The following is a 21,223-nucleotide window of genomic DNA, read 5'->3' on the forward strand; positions in this document are numbered from 1 at the left end:
TAAATACCCATATTTAGGCCCCCGGGGTCCCCCCCCCCCTGGCCAGCTGGGAATGGGGCCATCTAACTGTGTCGAGCCGGCGGGCAAACATCTCCCTTGCAAGAGTCCACTCAAGTCTTCCTCATTGCCGTGAACTGGGGCATGAAAAGTGCCCCGTCAACAAGCTGCAATGCTGCGAGGTGACCAGTGAGTGGCGCGCGTGAGCCAGGCCGTGAGGGTGGTGATGGTGGGAGCTTTTGATTCCACAAAATGTTAAAAAAAATAAAAATAAAAGTGCGCATGATACAGACATTTCAGGGACGTCACAACATGCTGGCTGACCTCGAGGTGACAGTCACACCCTTTCTTATTTAACAACCTCGTTTCCATGACAACGCCGTTTTGTTTACATAGGCCAATTTTTTGTTCTGTAAATATTACACCCCCCCCTGCTTTTGCCTCATCCATTCATCCGCCTCTCTCCTGATAGTGGGAACAAACAGACTCCTCCTACACCCCCCCCCCCCACACACACACACATCTCTCACTCTTTCATGCTCTCTCCCTCCCCGGCCCGCTGTCAGTGTCACTCTGTAGTGGAGATGTGGAGCGTCCTTCTCTCCCTCTGTCTCTTTCTCCGGCCCAATTCAGCTGAGGAAGGTAAGAAGTAACTTTTTTTTTTTTTTTTTTAAACTCATGCTCATGAATATTTCATTTTTCATCTCGGATCGATTGCAATGAAATGTGGGACAAAGTTACTCACCGTGGCTCTCTGGGGGTTGTATGACAGCAATGTAAGGGAATTTAAATCCTCCTTGTTGCAAGGAGTAATACCCTCTCACCTTGTTGCAATGTGTGTGTGTGTGCGTGTGGGGGTGTGTGTGTGTGTGTGTGTGGTGCCAGGTGCGTGTCGGGGCCTATCGTGCGCTGGCAAAAAAAAAGAATACACAGATAAGGCAGCAGACACAAATGAATACGAAGTTGCATAAGCTACTTGCCCTCACTCTCTCATGTGTCCCCCTCAGGCCAGGCGACCCCTCAACCCATCCACCCCCCTCCCCCCTCCCGACCCTTTGCCACTCATAATTAGAGACCCTTGCTCCCATCGAATTCCTGAAAACGCACAAGATGGTCTAAGCGAGACTTCATCCTGATCAGATGAGAGTGGGTCGGCTTTTGAGAGATCTCGCTGATGGTCTCATGAGTCAGATATGATCTGTGTGTGCGTGTGGTGTCCTTGAAGGTGGTCTTCGTAGCAGAAGCACCTGTTCCTGTTTTCTCAAAATCTGGATCTTGATTTGAGCTCAATGGTGCCCATGATCCATTATTTGGTCATTTATGTACTTTGTGTGTTATAAATCTACTTTACCTGCACTTCATTTTTTACCTTTCTTTAATTTTTCATTTACCTGCAGCTTGTTTTTGCCTTTTTTTTTAAAAAATTTTTTTAAAATATTTTCAATTAGAGTCCTTTCTTAATTGGTACTCCATTTATTTATATAATGTAACTTAAATAATTTGAAAAGTAACAATCATTTTCATCTTCTTCAATAAGTCGACCCCCAGCGGTGTTCCGCAGGGATCATTGTTAAGACCGCTGAGATTAGACTGTAAAAATGTAACCATCTAAGCAATAAACCTGTTTTTAATAATCCAAAAAAAAAAAATAATAAAAATCCGTAAATTACTCCTAGATATAAATATTAAAAAAAAAAATAAATCTTGATCACTGACTGTGTTTGTGCATGTGTGTTGCTAACTGTGCCAAAAAGAGGTAACGTCCATCAGCATGTAGCCGCCCATCGATCAGAGCCGGCAGCAGATGGCCTGGATGAGGATGAAAGCGTGTCGGCCACGCAGCTCTTGTTTGGCCTAACGACTTTGTAGCATCGAAATAAACCTCCACGATATACACTCTTGACCCAATAGTGGGGGGCATCCATATAAATCCGCCTTGTTATGGCATGTCGGGTCTGTTTGGACATGTTCTGTGCGCCACGACGTAATTGCTTCTGTGCTTTGAACCGCCAAGACATTTCTCGCGTTCTTTTGTAGCTTTAATGCACGCAAATAAGACAACAGTTGGCTGCACAATCCATCCATCCATTTTCTATAGCGCTTGTCCTCATTAATGTCACGGGTGAGCTGGAGCCCAACATGGCTGGCTTGAGCTTCCATGCTCACATTCCCGTCATTTAGAGTCTACAAATCTTGTGTTTTTGTAGCATGTGGGAAGAAGCTGGAGTCCCTGCGGAAAAAATTGGAAAAGTTGAGTAGAAGTCGATTACTGTATTTTCCGGACCATACTTTTTTCGGAGATTTTGAACCATGCGGCGAATACAATGGTGCGGCTTTTCTGGGGATTTTCTTTTTCGCCACTAGGGGCGCTCTATAGTTCAGAAAATATGCTAAAAAAATATAGATTTTTTTTTTCTCTTGGGGCTGTTCTGTTTTAATGAGCAAAGTTGTTGCCGTGTTAAAAGTTTTTATTTATTTTTTTTAAGGAGTTGTTGCGGCTTATATGCAGGTGTGCCAGGTTCAGAATTGATGACATCTTGATGTTTTTTTTTCTTTTTTTTTTCTCCAAACTATTTTTGCACCACAGACTGGTTTCACGCAAAAACTTATTTGATGGATCAGCATAGAAATTAATAATGTGGTTAAGTGGGAGCCAAGTAAATTTTTTTTCCTCTTGAATGAGTCGGCCAGTCTTATCTTGTGTTGCATAACATTGCGCCTAGAAAGGCAGGAACTCCGACCCCCCCCCCCCCCCCAAAAAAATGAAGCATTTCTGTATTTCATGATTTGGAGCTGAGATTCGAAATCAGATCATTTGACTAATGCTTCAGAGTATTTTTCGATTATACCCGAAAAATACTTAAAACATAAATAATGCTTTTAAAACTCAAAACAAGCCGCCGTGCTGTCATCCCGCTTTGCGGGTCGTGTTGATATTCTCACTTCAAGGTCATGCGGGCCAACTTTCTGCGGGAGGTTTGCTCTTTAAGTGCGTCTTAATTAGGCCGATCGCCGACCTTTCGTTGGGTGTGATAAGTCGTCTTTTCAGGGTAGTGTTAAAAAAAAAAAATAAAAAAAGCCGTGCGATGCGTGACAGAGTCGGTCGCCACTAGGCCGGAAAAAAAGCAACCTGGTCGCTGCGTGCTGCCTGGCGGGAAGGGCAGGATGCAGCGTCATCATGTTTTGTTTTTTTTGGGGGGCATTTTTTTTTTTACTTAAAAGGAATTTAGTATGCAAGAGATGTGCCGAGCAGTGCATTTGCTGCAAGCAATGGATATTCGGAGTTAAAAAGCAGCAACACACGTAAACAGAGAATAGAACAATACTCACTGGCATGTATTCTTTATTCTCTTTGAAAAACGATGAATATTACAGCAGATTACTGAGTTACTTAGAGCAGTAAAACTCTTTGTTTGTATCCAAGACTGTATTAGAGAGTGCTATTTTAATTTAAAAAAAAAAACTTTTAAAAAAACCAAATATTTTTTTCCTTGGAGGCTGGAAACAGATTAATGGTATTTCCATTCATTTCAATGGTGAAAGATGATTTGAGATACAAATGTTTGTTCAGGGAGTGAATTAAAGTCGTATCTCAAGTTTTACTCTGAGCAACCAATCCGAGGACGGAGCTCTCTGGCCCCGTGCAGGTGGATTTGAAGTCTGATTGGTTAAAGAAGTCATAGAGTAGTTTCCATTTCATCAGCCTCATCGGCATCCATTGTATGCTTCCGACTTTGTTGGATTTATTGTTTTTTTTCTCACAGTTTAAAAAGGAATTTAGGTTATGGAGAAAATATTGTACATGATAGTTTTCTAATTTTGCTTGTTGATTGCAAAACGCCTTCAACTTATGCAATCCTCAAAGGAGGCGAGGTGTTAAAAGTTTGTTTTTAATGATTCCATCATTTGTCGTATGGAATCCTGTTGCCAAGGCAATGTGAGTGCAGGTTGAACCTTGCAAATGTACGTGTGTGTGTGTGTGTGTGTGTGTGTGTGCGTGTGTGTGTGCTTATATGTGAACGGCAGAAAAATGTTTACATCATGAGAAAACCCTGGTCCAAACCAGAATGGGCATTTTTTGTTCCTTTCCGGGATATTCCGTCATGGTTTAAGCAAAGCTACTGAAGCCCATGCTAACAGGTTAGCAAGATTTTTTTTTTGCAAATCAGATTAAAAGCCACCAACAAATAAGTGATTTTTGTCAGATTCAGAAAATATCAGAGATCCGCAAGGGTATTTTTGCGTTGCGCTTGTACAAAGCTACCGCCGGCTAATTTCTCTGTACTGGCTTACTGTCTTCTTCTGAGGTCGGCGACTGCTGTCAGTGAAAAAGTGCAGCACGCCGCATCTAGCGGGATAAACCGCGGGAGAATTTTTTTTTTGCTGACTCCCTCTGACACGGCTGCGCTTATTTCGGGACGAAGGTTCATCTGTCCCTCTTTACTGCTGTCCCCGTCTTGGCGTATCGCTGGCCGCCTGCGGTCGCGCGTAATGATGGTCTAGTTGAGGCTTCGTCCTGGGCTGACTGTCTGTGGGTGGAGCATCTGGAGCGGATCAGAGGAATGCATGCTCGCAGGTGTCACTTTGTTTACGTTTGAAGACTTTAGATGGAGCGAAGGCACATTTTTTATATGAGAAGAAAATTTACGATAAAAAAATTATACTTTGAGACAATTAGTAGCAAACATGGTGAAGCAGCACTTTGGTGTTATGCCGCATACAATTGGAATAAGTTGCCGAGAGAAGTGGAAAAAAAAAAAAAAAAAGGTTTTCTGTGCTTTGCTTCTGAATGTTGTAACCAAGCATCGTCTCAGTTGCTTTTCACATTCAATAACCTCATTTCATAAATGAAAGGAATCTAAAATCAACCTGGTGCATTTGTTCATAATAAAAAGCGAAATCTTTGGCGCATTGCATAAAGTGTGAACGTAACATGTGGCGCGAAAGCAGGCGCGACGGCGACAACAAACACGACACTTTGCAGGCGCGAAAGTGTGGCTGTAAATGCGGAAAATGGATTCGGAGGCTACGAGTCGGAGGGGCGCTCAGCTGTGTGCCAAGCGGGGGAGGTCGCCCGTGAACTAATGCGGGTCACCGCCGCTCTGCAGACGAGAGCGTTCACACCCATGCTTGGACTCGGCGAGAGGCAAACACAATCGCCGACTATCGCAACACTCCGGCGTCCGCTTTTAATGTGCGCCAAGTCTGAGCCTGCTGTCACTTTTTGAGATAAATAATAAACGTGAGCAGGAGGGGAAGAAGATGGGGGAGCTGGTAAAAGAAGAAAGGTTGCTTAGGAAGTCACATTGTACTTAAAATACAGAATTGACAGACTTTTGTAAAAAAAAAAAAAAAAAATTCGTTGACTGCACCAATTCAGGTTCAGTATTTGTTTAAGTAACTCAATGGAAGTTTAATAACAAGATAATAAACTCTTAGTTGCTGGTTCAATAATACAAAGTAAAACAAGTACTTGGAAGAAATGGGAATTTTGTTGTCACTTAAAATCCTCAGAAATTTGATCGTACGCATCACAAAAAATAAATAAAAATTTTCTTTGACTTAAATTAATTTTCTTTTTTGGGGGAGGGGTAAATATTTGAGCTGTTTTAAAGGTTTAAATTATGTTAACTTATCTCTTTTATTAATTTGGATGATTTTTTTATGATGTACAGACTCTGAAAGGTAAATAAGTAAAAAAATACATTTGTAATGTTTATAAAATAATTGTTTTGAAAACTTGGAACTCAAAAAAAAAAAATCTCAAGTAGTTTTCGTACTTGGAAGAAGACCCCCCCAAAAAAGCTAAAGCTAGCTAGTGTTGGCTAGACTTTTATGCTATCAAATGTGTTCCCGTAGCTTAGCTAACGTGAACTGAGCCACAAACAAGAAAAAATGAACAACTGAAAAAGTTACACTTGTTTTGAGTTTTGCTCAGCAATAATTTTTATCTTAAACTGCTAGCAAAAAAAAAATGTACCGTAGCTATGAGCACTGTAGCGCCTGCAATTTCACAGCCAGCAGCAGTTTGTCATAAATAATTTTTTTTTTCCAAAACACGCTTGTGCCAAATTGTTTATAGCCACTTATTATTAAAGATTACGCTAATCGTAAACAAAAAAAAATACATTTGACATATTTAGCCAAACCACATAACTGAAAACTCCCTAGCATAATGCTAACAAACAATGGGCTAACGAAATTAGCCACTGTCATTCTAAAGCTTTTTATTACTGTTTTTAAGAAATGAAATACTATCAACTCATTCACTACCAGCCGAGTTAAAAAAAATATATGTATAATTTGACGTATTTAACCGTCTCAAGTGCCTTTTGGATTAATGTCATTTTCAGTATGTGACCGGCGAGATCAGTCGTGTCGTCATTGGCGTCGGTTGAAAAAAAAAATAATAATAAAATAACAAGCCTATTTTGAAGTATCGTAATAAATATTTGCGCTCCCACTGGATTTGGACGATGAGGGACGAGGGACATGATGGTAAAAGAAGCAGCGAGTGACGCGCCGTGCTTTAAATGCAACAGCACTCAGGTCCAGATTGCAGACTCAGCACTTCCCGGAGCTGTCGGGAACAAAAGCTGAGTGTTTCTGCTGTCAGATGGACCAATAACGGAGATGCTGTGGCAATGTGTGTGTGTGTGTGTGTGTGTGTGACAGAGTTAAATAAAGAGGCTTTTACAGCCAAGTGGCCCGGCCACCAAATGCCCCCCCACCTCCCCTTTTTTTTTTTTTGTCCATGTCGCGAGGTCTTAATTCTCTGAAAGGTGCGCACTCAACGCTTTAGCTCGGGATGTCACCGTGAATTATTCACCGTGCAAATGTCACGCCATGACACATGCATGAGGCTCTCTGGCGACGACCTGCTCATGTTAGTACCTCACTCCCTCGTCAACGAGATGGACATGAATATTCATTTTTAAATCGTTATACGCGTTATTACTCGCGCATGGTTGAGCTAACATCGCCGCGGCAAAAGTTAATTGAATTTGGAGAGACACGTGCGGCATCGGCTAAATAGGATACATGACGTGTTACACGCTGTATATGTTTGAGGAATCGTTAGCGGCTGCAAACGAGTTTTTTTATTTTTTTATTGTCAATTTGTTCCAATGAAAACTGAGCCAGGTGGATGAGTCGTTAACGTCACTTTTCTGAGATTCTGGCATCCTGTGTGGCGTTGGCGTGTTCTCCCTCAGCTTGGGTGGGATTTCCCAGCTTCCTCCCACATATCAAATGCATGTTAGAGTGACTGATGACTCGAAATCATTTTCGTCGTGTGCCACGTTGTTGCGAGGGTTTCCCTCGGAGGGTCGTTATGACTTTTGCAACCATTTCTATGTGACGTCACCTCATTAGACTCCGTAAACTGTACACAAATGGCCCTGCATTTCGTTATATTTATACAGTGCCTTGCAAAAGTATTAGCCCCCTGTGAACTTTTTGACCTTTTGCCACATTTCAGTCTTCAAATATTTCTTTTTATGAAATTGTATATTTTTTTTTATAAATAAAACAAAAATATCCTCAAAATATTTTTTTTTATATTTTTATATTTCAAGCCTGAAATGAGGCAAAAGATCAAAATGTTCAAGGGGGGCTAAGACTTCCGCAAGGCATTGTATTTAACAATAGACTTGAATAATGCCAACCAAAAAAGATGAGGCAGATAGTGATCAATTCATAAAAAAAAAAAATATTAATAAATATTAAGCTGCTTCTTGCCAGTCCTGGTTAAATTTTATTGTCATACTAAACAACAAACAAACAAAGAGAATTACACATTGTAGATTTAAAACATCCACATAATGTAGCGTTACCTTAGAAAAATCAATTTTCTGTAACTTAATGCTAACAGACAATTATTGAGTCAACTGTGCAACTCTTCGTGTGTGTCTCAATGTCAGGATTATACTGCCCCCTGGTGGCCAAGACGCACACTCCAGGAGGAGCAGCACAATTTCCGTTGAATTGAAGCAGAACGTGCGGCAAAAAGAAAAAGCTGTCATGATGTCGTTTTTTTCCAAAAATAACGTTGATATATTTATTTAGAACTGCCCTCCCCCCAAGAAATAATCGATCGAAATCTGCGGACTCCCGTCAGAATTTGAAGTACGTAAAGACATGTCTCTCAGAGTGAACGGACGTAGCAGGATTTTGTGTGTTTACACCACTGATGGATGGTCGATTTTCTATCTCCGCCTGAAAGTGTAATCCTTTTTTTTTTTTTTTTTATGTATGCTCATTTCTGCTTGAACTGAACGTGTGTGCTATCAAGACAGAGAGCAGCACACCAAAAGATCTTCTCCACGCACGGAGGAGAAATTCCTCTCCAGTGAACAATCGTGCGCCATGAAATATGAGTAGGAAGGGATCAAAATTGTATGACCCCCCCCCGTAAGAATTATTTATCCATAAACAGAGAGGCAGATGCTTCCTCCCGGAGTGCGTCTTTTGTTGGCTGCAGCCCGTAAGCATCTTTCAAAAAAAAAAACAAAAGACATTCCAATGGGAAGTCTTTGCCTCCTCATCATGCACAGGAAACTTTGGTTAAGCGTGCGCACACCACAAAGGCGAGCGCAGACGCTGCCAGACTGGAGCGGACGGCGGCCAAGCAAGATTTTGGAAGCCAGCTGGAAAAATTCCTGTGGCCAGATCATAAGTGTCGACCCCATCCCAACAAAATGGGTGTACGAACACAATGCTGCGGTTTCGCTTGAAAAGTGACTGAGCAATCTTTTTTTTTTTCAGTAAGCAAAGCAATTTTATCTTTTTATTTAGAATCCACCCAAAGAGACTTAGGCCAAAGCAAATTTAGCTAACACTTGGGCGACATCCATTTTTTTTTTTATGTGCTGTATCATTATACCGCAAGAGTATTTTTGTGTATTTATTCTTTATTTTTGCGCTTCTGACATTCCTTATTTAATTCCTAACAATTTTGTCGTTTGACTTCGATTTAAAGCCCTTTAAAACACGATATGCTCACACAGTTTTTTTTGTGGTTGTTGGCCCTAAAAAAAGTCAAAGTCAGTTCAACTTTCCGGCGGTGTTCCGCAAGGGTCAATCTTAGGGCCCATATTTTTTTTTTTTGTGCACGACATTCTTCCTCTTGGAGTTGACATCAGCAATTTACAAGTTTATTAAGCGATCTTTTAGTATGTTAGGTGGCTTCCGTAGTTATTTCTCTTTCAACGCTCGTTGTACGGATGAGATGAGTGCACACATGATTGGTTGACTGCAATTAGCGGCTCACAACTCGATTTGGTCACGTGGGGTGAAAAATGGAAGTTTTAATTGTCGCACTATGAAAATCTTCAAGCAAACAATGTTTCATCTTATGACAGTCAACTTATTAGGGGAGCTTCTCTGCTTCTTCTTCTTACTCGTAATTATTTATGCTGCATCAACTAGCTCTGACCTTGTAGTGAAAAAACTGTTGATTTATTTACATTTTCTTTTTTTTTAATTTTTTTTAAAAATTTAATAATACCAACAATAATAATAATAATAATAATAAAATAATAATTAAATAATAATAATTTAATAATTAAATAATTAAATAATTTAATAATAATAATAATAATAATAATAATAATAATAACAAATTTACGTTGTTCTTGTCTGTATTTGCACTAAATTATTTTCTTGTCGTCTGGATTTGTCATAAAATGTTATCCAAGGCCTATTTGAAAGGCCTTTTCAATTAAAATAGATTTTTTTTCTCTCTCCAAATAATTCTTAATTGCGTAACTTTAAAAATGTTATCATTAATCAAAAACTAACTGTACTCGTTCCACAAAAAATGTCTACTTCTGCCTTTGAACTCTTATTATCATTTCATTTACTGCCATTGACGGCTAAAGACGTCAAAGATCCATTTTTTTTTTTTTTTGTGGATGAGTTAATTAAACGTTTTGTGACATTTTGTCAGGTGCTGCGCCATGAGATTTTTCTAAAATACGAGCTTTGGCGCAAAAAAGATTGCGAAATGCTGCTGTAGATAAATGAGTTTTAATTAGTCTTTTGTTTGTTTTCTTTCGATTTTTGTGTATTTTCTCTCCTGTATGAGGTTTACATTCATGCAGCATCCTCCGGAAATGTTCAGCTGCTGCATTAAAAATGTGTTTTAGCACGTATCAACATCTTTTTTTTTTTTTTTAACACCTTGGCATCGTGCTTCCTTTTTTTTTTTTGTGTGTGTGGGAGGCCGTCACGCGTCGGCATGCAACACTCTGCATTCAAGTGGATATTGCTTTTATGAAGTGCTCCAAAAAGCAAATCCACTTCAAGTGAACATCCAACTCCAAAAGTCTCCAATCAACTGTCTGAAAATTTGACGCTCGCTCTTGTGGCATGTTTACGTCGCCACCGTTTGACCTTTCATGGCGGCCACCCAAACCGTTTGGTTTTTGCGAACACCAGAACCTTGTGCCAGCGTGCATCCTCTCCCGGAACGTTATTATCGTTGACATACGCACGTAGTGGGAGAGCGCTTGAATGTCTCAGCGTGAGGTGGAGAAAATCAAAGAGCAACGTGCACCGGACCTGGATTCCTTCCTTGGGGCAATAATTTTGCTTCGGCAAAGAAATTTGATTTGAAAATGGACATCGAGTTCTATTTTTAGCACGGCACATCTTGTGCGTATTTGTGAATTATGCGTCTTCTAAAAAGATGTCGTGTGTTTGATTTTGTGACAGTGATGCTGCTGGACACAACAGAGTCTACCTCAGAATTGGGCTGGACCACCTACCCGGACACAGGGGTGAGGAAACAAAAGAGTTTTATTTATTTATTAAATTTATTCATTTTTTTTAAATTTCACATTTTATGACATTATCTGCATTAGTGGTCCTCAATTGTTTTTTTTTTTCGATTTATATAAATCCATAAGTTTTGAGGAGCAGTTTTTTTTTTTTTTTACTCGTTCTGCTGGCTTGTGAGTTTCACATTAGCGTAACGCGACCGTGACAATTAACATCTTGGCATGCGTCAAGACTTCGATGTGACGGAGAGAAATCGGCCACTTTTCAACTTGAAATATTTTCAGCCTTAAATAATAAATAAAACAAAAGTACTGAAAGTTTTTTTTTTTTTTTCTCTCTCATCTGTGCTGCCCGTCACGGCTCGGTCCAAAATGGTGGTTGGGGACCAATGCTCTACATTCAACACTGTAAAAAAAAAAAAAATTCAATTTTTGGGGGTCTAAAAGTGTAAGAATTTTAAAAAATTTTTTTTAAACATAGTGTAGTTGTAAATCAGGCGACACAGTAGGCGACTGGTTCGCACCTTCTGAGGCGCAGGGTTCAATTCCGGCTCCGGCCTTCCTGTGTGGAGTTTGCGTGTTCTCCCCCGTTCCTGCACGGGTTTTCTTTGGGTATTCCGGTTTCCTCCCACATTCCAAAAACATGCATGGTGTGTTAATTGAACAGTCTGAATGGTTGTTTGTCTTTGTGTGCCCTGCGATTGGCCGGCGACCAGTCCAGGTTGGACCCGCCTCCCGTCCGAAGCCAGCCGGGATACGCCCCAGCTCACCCGTGACCGTGAACACGATAAGCGATGGAAAATGAAGCGATGGCGGGATGACGCGCTCAGATGTGCTCGCGTCGTCTCCTATACTGGAAGTCACGTTATGATTACAAGTTACCTCAAACTGAAATCATCTTGCCTGGAAAGAACATTTAAAAAAAAAAGAAAAGTCAAATTATACGGGTGGCATGTGGGGATTTTCTTTGCATGAGTTTTTAGCTCGACCAGATGATTTGTTTCCATCTCGCCACCGTGTAATTTCAAGGTGTGTTAAACGCTGACGACACACCACCAAGACCAAAAAGGCTTCGCCTTGAAGCCGACCGCCAGGGCTTAAACTCAACCCCCCCCCCCACAACCCCACATGTTCTGTGTCATGTGATCTCATCCATGATGAGATTGCAGTGATTGAACCATAGATTTGCCTTCCATTCTTTACATGCGCGCGTTCATGCCTGCTTGCGTGACTGTGCCAGGGTCAAGTCCCGGGTCAGTAAAGTTCATTCATCTGTGAGTGATTGTGGCTTACTTCGAATATGTCTCCTAATTACACCCACATATATACGTTGTATCCATTGTCATCTTTGAATGAAAAGTGAAGAACGTAAAGAGCGGTGAATAAGCCACAACGTATAGTTTGCAAATGTGTTAAAAGAGTCTCAGGGCCTTATTTCAATGCCGGTAATGCTTTCTTCCCTTTGTAATTTTCATGGACAGGCGCCGTTGTGGGTGTGAACACAGCCGATTTATTTCCCGGCCTATAAAGGAAGCTCCGCTCAATCAATGTTCTGCCACTAATTCATATCCTCATTGGTGTGTTCAGGGACCCCCCCCAAAAATATGCTTTTGTTCATTATATACTTTTTTTAATTAATCGTTCATTTGAACGATTAATCGATTGTTGGAAATTTATTCTGCCAAATATTGTAATTTGCGTTGGCCTTAAAAAGGAATATCGTCCCCGAAAACTCACCCTAACAGCACATTACATCATCGTCTTGTTCAATGAGTTGTGCTCAAAGAATCTGTCCAACCCTGAAGTCCCTGCCGAATGTGCGTGTGTGCGTGTGCGTGTGTGCACATGTACACGTGTCATGCATGTGTGCATGTGAGATGAAGATTTGCTTGTATGACCTGAGGCAACAAGCAAAGAAACAGATCAAGGGGGGCAGGTTGGGTTTGTTATTTGTAACTTGTGTGTGTGTGTGCGTGTGCGTCTTTTCTTTTCAAAACTCTTCCCATACTTTTCTCTCCACATGCCATCTTTTCCGAGGCTCCGGGGCACGTGGAGATTCTGTGTCCTTGCCGTGTCTCCATGCTCTTAATGACAGGCCTCCTCCCCTCCCTTCCTCTTCTCGCTCCTTCTTGTCGTTCTTTTAATCTTACCTCCTTTCACACGCACACAATCGCTCTTTCGCTCTCTCTGGCTTGGAGTCCCCGCACCGGAACCCGTGACTTCAGTCAAAGCATCTTTCATTCTTATAACGCTTTTATCCTTCCACGAGGGGCCATTTTGGCTCCATCATGTCCATATGTCTGGTAATACATGTGGGGGTGTGTGTGTGTGTGTCCCCGTTTGGCGTCTGAGCCGCCACCCCTCCCTGTCCTTTGTCACCGGAGGGATTACGAGGCTCGCCGGCATTTCAGCTCAAATCAAATCATAAATATGAGTCGTTTCTATTTTTTTCTGTTTCTAACGAATCAGCCCCCACCATCCTCCCTTACACACACACGCACACACGCACAAACTGCCCTCTTCTGTCACAATGGGGGCTCGAGAAGGATGCATGAGGCCTACGGTCATATTTATATATATATATATATATATATATATATATATATATATATATATATATATATATATATATATATATATATATATATAATTAATATATATATATAATATATATAAATATATATAATTTATATATATAAATATATATAATTAATATACATAATTAATAAGAATTGTTATTATTGTTGTTGAATTAATACGAGTGCATTACAGTACTTAATTGCACCATTAAAAAAAACAAAAAAACAACCAAGCAACATTTTAACAGAAAAAAAATAAATAAAAATGTAAAAATGTAAGCAAATCTGTCATGGTGTCAATCCACGAAACATTATCAGTTTTTTTTGTTTTATTTTCACACTTGCAGTGGATAATTGTTGAAAGCTCAACCACAGGAACCGCATTTACATTTGGACTCGTCACGGCGAATTTTCGCAGAGGAGGCCAGCTTTGGTGCCGCCGTCTTTTCTCCATGAATGAAGCGCTCAAAAGCCATGAACGCATCGGCTGTGCTAGAATTGACAAAACTTTATCTTCAAAAATCACGCAAGTGTCCAGATGTGGTCGGAGAACAAGTTTTAAAAAAACTAAAATAAAAAATCTGGTGATAATAAAATAATCTCAACACAATGATAACGTAAAGAAAAAAAAAAAAAATTATTTATTTTTTCAAAGATTTTGTATCACTGAATTTAGCGATACAAAACGACAGTCTCGAATGACTAAAAGGCATTTTCTAACTCGCAATATATTTTTTTTTTGTCAACCTTCCAGTGGGACGAAGTGAGCGTCCTGGACGACCGCAGGAGGCTCATACGGACGTTTGAGGTGTGCAACGTCAACCAGAATTCCCGCACGAAGGACAATTGGCTAGCCACACCTTTCCTGTACCGCCACGCCGCCCCTCGGGTCTTCGTCACCCTGCGCTTTTCCGTGCGGGACTGCGCCAGCCTGCGCAACCCGTCGCCCACCTGCCGGGAGACGCTCACCTTGTACTACAAGCAGGCCGACAGCCAGCGGGAACTGGAGAGGACCTGGGCGCCGGAGGTGAGGCGGAAGTTTTTTTGTGATGCCCTTTGCTGCGTAACATCAAATAATTACAGGCATGTGCGGAGTTTGGAAACATTTACTGATGAGCTTCGAGGATCTGAAATTCGCAATGAGCGGTATATTGTCATTTACTTCAGTTTATTACACAGTACTTACTGACTTTTTAAAATATTTCATTCACCAAATACTCCATCTCTATAAAACTAAAACAATGCTAAAACTAATAAAAACTAAAGCATTCCCGTAAAAAAAAAAAAAAAAAAAAATTTAAAAGCAAAAATGGTAACGGCGGCGATGTGAAATTCAATCTTTTATTCATTCCCCTGGTTGTTACATATAACTCTCTTAATTAAAAAAAAATATATATATATCCTTCTAAGCAATACCGGGCAACGTTCACTGTTAACACGCTAATGTCACCCTTGTTGCACACGTAAGTAATTCATCAGTAAATCATCCTAATTATTTGCGTTGTTGCCGAGGGGGGGGGGGGGGACGGATTACATCACAGTAAAGTGAAGCTAATAAGCTCCGATTCACAAGATCCAGAAAGATGTCGCTGTCATCTCTCCAAACATCACCGCAGTCCAACTAATTGCCTCTAAAGGCTTCCTAAGTGGCTGTGGCAGTCTTTGCAAAGATGTTTTATTCAGTTCCGTAAGAACTTTTCTTTGCTTTTTCCGCCCCTTTCGGGACCCGACGTCAAAGTGGTGGGACTGAGCCGCGTGCGCAGCCGTCGTGTCGTGATGTGATATTTGTAAAGATGAGTGCCTTGCTCCTCGGAGAGATGAGATGCCCTTTTTTAAGACGCAAATCAAAGCCTGATGAGAAAGCGGAGGCGCAGGAAGCGCTGGAAGTTGATAAGAGGGCTTGAACGCGAATTCCCGCGGCGAGCTGGTCGCAAATCAACATTTATGCTCCTCACTTTCTTGGAATGAATCCCACGGTGTATTTTCTACACAGATTTTGAGGAGAAAAAAATTTCTTCAAGAAAAAAAAAATAAATTAAAAAAATGGTGTCACATAGACTTGCAAAACTGATTAAAAGGCTGTAGTATGCATGCCAGGCCACTAGGTGGCACTGCCAATTTAGCATTGGTGGTCATATTAGCCACAACTGAGTTACTGAGTGTAATAATGATCTACGTTAACTCATTTACTGCCATTGACGGCAGAAGACGTCAAAAATCCATTTTTTTTTTTTTTTGCTTGGCTGGTAGTGAAAGTTAAAATATCCATCAAATAACTTCTGATTATATTTAATTTAACTTCTGAGTGTTCTATTAATCTCCGAACTAGACTTTCTTGGGTGTATTTTGTAGGAGAAGGCTTGTTTCATGCTTGCAGCCATTTTGGAAATGGGACATGTAAAACGCTACCCCCTATATGTCAAAATTGGAATTAAAAAATGGATTTCATTCATTAAAATGAATGTAATTTTTGCCCATTTTTTTTTTCTGGCTTCCGTGCAGCCTTCCAGCGGTGAGAAGGAGAGCAGAGAAGGCTGGGTGAAGATTGATACCATCGCCGCAGACAAGAGTTTTTCCAAGGTGGAGCCCAGTTTGCCGCATCAGTACCAACCCAACAGATACAGCCGCATCAACATCAAGACACGCAGCTTCGCGCCGCTCACACGCAATGGGTAACGACGCTCGTGTGTACTCGAAACACTTTTGCCCGGCACTCAAGTACACTTCCTTTGTACAGTACAGATACTTATCACACTTTTACTTTTTTCAGGGTCTTTTTTGACACCTTTATTTGTAGTACTCATACTAAAGTACATAGTGTGAGTACTTTTCCCACCACTGATAGACATTGCACCACTGGAATACTTTTTGTTAAATTTAATTTAATTTAATTTAATTTTATTAAATTTCATTTTATTTTATTTACCAGGAGTTTAATCAACCCTTCTTTTTTTTTTAATTTTTTTTTTTTTTACACAAATATTCTACATAGTGTCAGTATGTTTATCATCTGATAAAATCTTTTACTTTTACTCAAGTAAAGAAGTTAGATCAGTAATTTTACTTTTACTAGAGTCTGTTTTTTGGGGGGGGGGAAACCTCTGCTCAAGTAGACTGTGAGAATTTTTGTCTGTATCTGCAGTTCTACTTGAGTACATAGTGCGAGTACTTTTGACACCTCTGGTATTTTTATTAATTTATTTAGTTGTACTTTTTCTTAAGTACAGAACTTGAATCATTACTTCCATTTTTATCAAACTATTGTTTGTTTTTTTTTATAAATATATACTTAAATGTACTTCTACTGAAGTACAGGGTGTGAGTACTTTTGCAACCTGTGATACATTTTTACTTTTACTTAATTACATAAATTGAATCAGTACTTGTATTTTTTTTTGTTTTGTTTTTTTTACACACGGGTAATTGTAGTTCAGTACAGGGTGTGAATACTTTTGTGACCTCTTTTCTTTTTTCTCCTCTGACTTGATGCGTCAGATTCGTCCTGGCCATCGTGGACAGCGGCGCCTGCGTTTCCCTGATGGGCGTGTCGGTGTTCTACCGCCGCTGTCCCGCCACCAGCCTCTACTTGGCATCCTACCCCGCCACGCCCTCCGGTGCGGAGCCCACAGCTCTGGTGCCGGTGGGCGGCACGTGCGTCGCGCACAGCACGGCCCAGGCGGGCAGCGGGCCTCGCATGCACTGCAACGCCGAGGGCGAGTGGATGGTGCCGGTCGGAGGGTGCGTCTGCGATGAGGGCTATGAAGCGAACCTGAATGGATCTGCCTGCTTGGGTAAGCCGGACTCGCTTTCCGTGGAGGACGCTCGCGGAATCACGTGGTCATGTGGAATGAGTAACCGTGCACATGATGAGGTTTGAGGATGGCTTTTCTGTTTGTTGTGGAGTATAAACGACATCTGGCTGACAAAAAAAAAAAAAAAAAGGACGACAGCAGAGCATAGTGAACAGAGAGTGAAAGTCAACTTGTGCTGGATGGAAAAGTTCAGATGAAAGCGAAGTCAAGACAGGATTCATGAGCACATATTTTACTTAAAAAAAAAAAAATCAAAGTAAACGTGATTTATGTGCCACAGCACAAAGGTATGGAATCTATGTTAGATCAACTTAACATATCCAGCAGATGTTATCCAATATAAAAAAATATATAAAAAAATAAATAAATTTGATTTTCAGAGACTTTTATTTTTATTAGCTTCAGTAGCAGTCTGAGCTTAAATTACAATATTTGCAGTGACCCCGCCCCCTTTTTTTTTTTTTTTCTCCACTCTTTGACGTTTCTCTGTAAAGGAGGTACAAATTCACCAGACAAAATGCGTGTCACGATGGCAACAGAATCTTTTTGAAGGGTTAAATCTTCAACCGGTGCGACCTCACAAATCGCACATATCAGAAATTTCCAAAGCACAAAACTATTTATAGCCACGAAGAATTTGATTGGTGATGATAGTACTAAATGTAGTTATTTATTATTGTTCAAATATGTTATTGAAATTAAAAAAATAATAACAATATAAATTATTGCCCCCCCCCCCCATTTTTTTTTTTTTTTTTTGATGAGCTCTGTTTTGATGAAATAATTTCCTCTTTGAATGACGGCCGCATAGCATTACTTATGCAAGTACGTCTTTGCAGGCTGTCATAAAACTGACAATATCGACATTATGAAACTCGAAATTGATATTCACGCGCTTCCTCTTGCACTCACAAGACCTTTCCTTGTTTTTTTCAACCCTTCGGCTCGCTCTCGAGCGTCCCTCGTCTTGTGTGCCGGAAAGTGCACAAGCTCCACTGTCCATGGAGCATGCCGCTAATATTTGCGCATCCAGCATGATCTATTTCAAACATTGCAACTCATCCAGCAACTGCGTCCATATGGCCGAGATCATTTGTCTCCGTTCGAGAGCACTCGAGGCGGGTTTCGCAGCAAAAGAACATAAAAAAAAAATTTTTTTTAAAAACACGCGCAGTGCCGCTTCGCCTCTTGGGTGACTGCCATGATGTTTTTGTTAATGAGGCCGACATCTTTTCAGGGGTTGCTTGTCAGTTGTTGTTGGTTTTTGTTTTTTTCTGCAAGAGTGGGAGACAATTAACAAACAGTGAAGAGATATAAGGAGAGCACAGAGGGGAGGGAAGGAGCGTCGTCATGTGCGAGGGATGTGACACATTTAGGTCACGGGGATGTGATGGCCACTCGTCTGTAAGCAGCAAATGATGGAAACAGCGGGGGGGGGGGGGCAATGCGATGGGGGGGGGGGGGTCGAACGGTATAGGGTGGAACTTAAATAAACTGTTCAATGAACAAAATGAAAGAACGACGACGTGGCGCGGATTTCATAATGGGTCGCTAAATGACAACTAATGGAGGGTGAGTTTTGACATCGCAAAATTTCGAGTTTGAATGTTTTCAATTCTATTGGTGTCATGACGGCGTATCATCAGTTATACATTTTTGGAAAAAGGGAATATATACACTAAAATAATGAAATAAAATAGTATAAGTAAATTAAACAAGTACAATCCTGGGTTGTTATTATCGAATATTTAATCAAATAAATTATTCCATCAATTAATCAAATAATCAGATAAAATTTTAGTTTGCATTGATGTGAGATACAAAATCGTATTTTGCCAACTCAGTGTTTATTAACCTATAATTGTTTATTTTGTAATGGTTAGGGATGGAAAAAATAGCAAGAACACAGGACATTTTTATGTTGTACTCGCTAACCTCGTTGAAAATGTTTCAGTTTGCAGGTTCAGGCATTTTTTTCCCCCCGAAGTAAAAGGAGATTTGCAAATGTGTTATTTCGGTAAAACACAAAAGAGGGACTAGAGAAATTAGAGAATAATTTCCGCAAAGGGACAGAAATTAGAAGATTCGGATGTTAAAGTTCAACAAAGTTTTCGAAATGATTACTCGATGATTAAAATAGTTGTCGATTAATTCGATACTCGATTAATTGGTGATTCATTTTTGACAGTTCTGGTGGAATACATGCACGTTAAGTTGCATATCATTCTTCTTTTTTTTTTTTAATACCAAATTAGAATACATGCTCATAAAGTAGGATAAGTACAGCTAAATTGGTATTTAGTTTTGAATGTACAATAAAATAGTTGAATTAATTTAGCCATTTTAAATAGACTTTTGGGACCGTTTAAGAGCAGAGGAGGATTCAAATAAAATAAAAAAAACGCGACACAATCGAGTTATTTTTTCGAAAAAAGCAAAATCCTGCGGCTTGTGACAATGACTGCTTGAGTCCTGCCAAGTCAGCTGTGAAATATGTCAAGACTCTTTCTCTTTTTTTTCCTGACTTGATTGAAAGGCTCTTGTGAATGATCTAACACATCGCTACCCACGGTTCCAACTGTCCTCGGACTCTGTTTTTGTTGATCCATCCACTGAGCGACGAGCGCATTGTTCAAGAGAGACAAATGGCGATGAAGTCATGGCTGGTAATTAAACATAGCTAGATGACGGTCGGGAACTTTGCGAACGCGCAACCTTTTGTTCTCCAGCACATTTGAAAATGTCATCGGCCGCTCCGATCCAAACGGAGAGTTGAACGTCTATGAAATGTTGATTGTTTGCCGGCCTCACTTGTACTTCTTTCGCTGTTAAGTGCGTCTGCTCATTTGCATTTCAGCCAAGCGCTTGTTTTACAAGTAGGAGGCACTTTGCAAGTACCTGGCCTTTGACGGTCTCGAACACTTGTTTTTTTTCCCCCCCAAGGACAGTATGCATAGGCCAGTAAATAAAAAAATAATAAATAAATAAATAAATAAAAAGGACTCCATTATTTTAGACTTATTAGAAGCTTCACAAAAATAGCAGAAAATGAATCGCAATTAATGATGGAATTTCTTTGAGATTAATTAGATAAAAAAATAATTTGACAGTGCTAATTTTATATATATATATATATATATATATATATATATATATATATATATATATATATATATATATGTGTGTGTTATTATACTTATTAAAACCTAAACAAAAAAATTTTAGAAAATTAATCGCAATTAATTATGGAATTTCTTTGCGATTAATTAGATAAAAAATTATTTGACAGTGCAAATTTTATATATATATATATATATATATATATATATATATGTTATTATACTTATTAAAACATTCACACAAAAAATTGTAGAAAATTAATCGCAATTAATTAAGGAATTTCTTTGCGATTAATTAGATTTAAAAATTTACAGCGCTAATATATATATATATATTTTATTTTTTTTTGCTCCACTGATTGGTGTAGCCTGGCGTTGGCAGAATAGAAAGTCAGTTCCCAGTAAATTGCCCGATTGGAAGATGAGATGCCATTTATTTGTGGTGAAGCAGAAGCATCAAGTTGCCTCAAGAAAAAGTTTGGACTCCCCTGTGCGAGAGCATTCCGTTTTGTTTTGTACCTTTGCCCCAAGACAAGCCTTGAAACGTCAACATTGAAGACAATGCGCCTCTGAGGAAAAAGCGTCGCTATTTTCCGACATGAAGCACCCAAAAACACAGCTGATATTTTGGCAGAAAGAAACTCAAAAACTCCTGGTTTAATTATTCATCAAAGAGTTTGTCACGAGCAAGTAGAGCGGAACATCCGCCCCCGCTATATGATCACGGTGACATTCGGAAGCTTGTTTTCGTGCTGAATCTCCTCTCATCTGGTTTGAAAGAGCACACGTGCGCGCTCGCTGCCGGATGTTGTTTGCGTTCCCGCAGACTGATGATTTTCTTCTTGACATTTGTGAGTTCTCGTGTGAGCGATGAAGACGATGAGAAGAGCGCACAAGCAAATTACGACCGAGCAGGATTTGCGCCTGTTCGGCCA

The 21,223-nt window shown here is 40.0% G+C and overlaps 1 protein-coding gene across 1 annotated transcript in view; it reads left to right on the forward strand.

Moving 5' to 3' along the window:
• Window positions 1-531: 531 nt before the first annotated feature.
• ephb6 (eph receptor B6) overlaps window positions 532-21,223 on the forward strand; it is a 32,186-nt gene continuing 11,494 nt past the window's right edge. Inside the window, exons 1-5 of the mRNA XM_088306199.1 lie at window positions 532-639; window positions 10,714-10,778; window positions 14,112-14,384; window positions 15,860-16,029; window positions 16,853-17,148. Coding sequence (XP_088162325.1) covers window positions 534-639; window positions 10,714-10,778; window positions 14,112-14,384; window positions 15,860-16,029; window positions 16,853-17,148 — 910 coding nt within the window. The 5' untranslated portion in view covers window positions 532-533. The remainder of the gene's footprint in view (window positions 640-10,713; window positions 10,779-14,111; window positions 14,385-15,859; window positions 16,030-16,852; window positions 17,149-21,223) is intronic.

This window comes from Idiotropiscis lumnitzeri, chromosome 10, assembly GCF_059441095.1.
Source record: "Idiotropiscis lumnitzeri isolate Australia: NSW breed Sydney's pygmy pipehorse chromosome 10, RoL_Ilum_1.0, whole genome shotgun sequence".
Lineage (NCBI taxonomy): Eukaryota > Metazoa > Chordata > Actinopteri > Syngnathiformes > Syngnathidae > Idiotropiscis > Idiotropiscis lumnitzeri.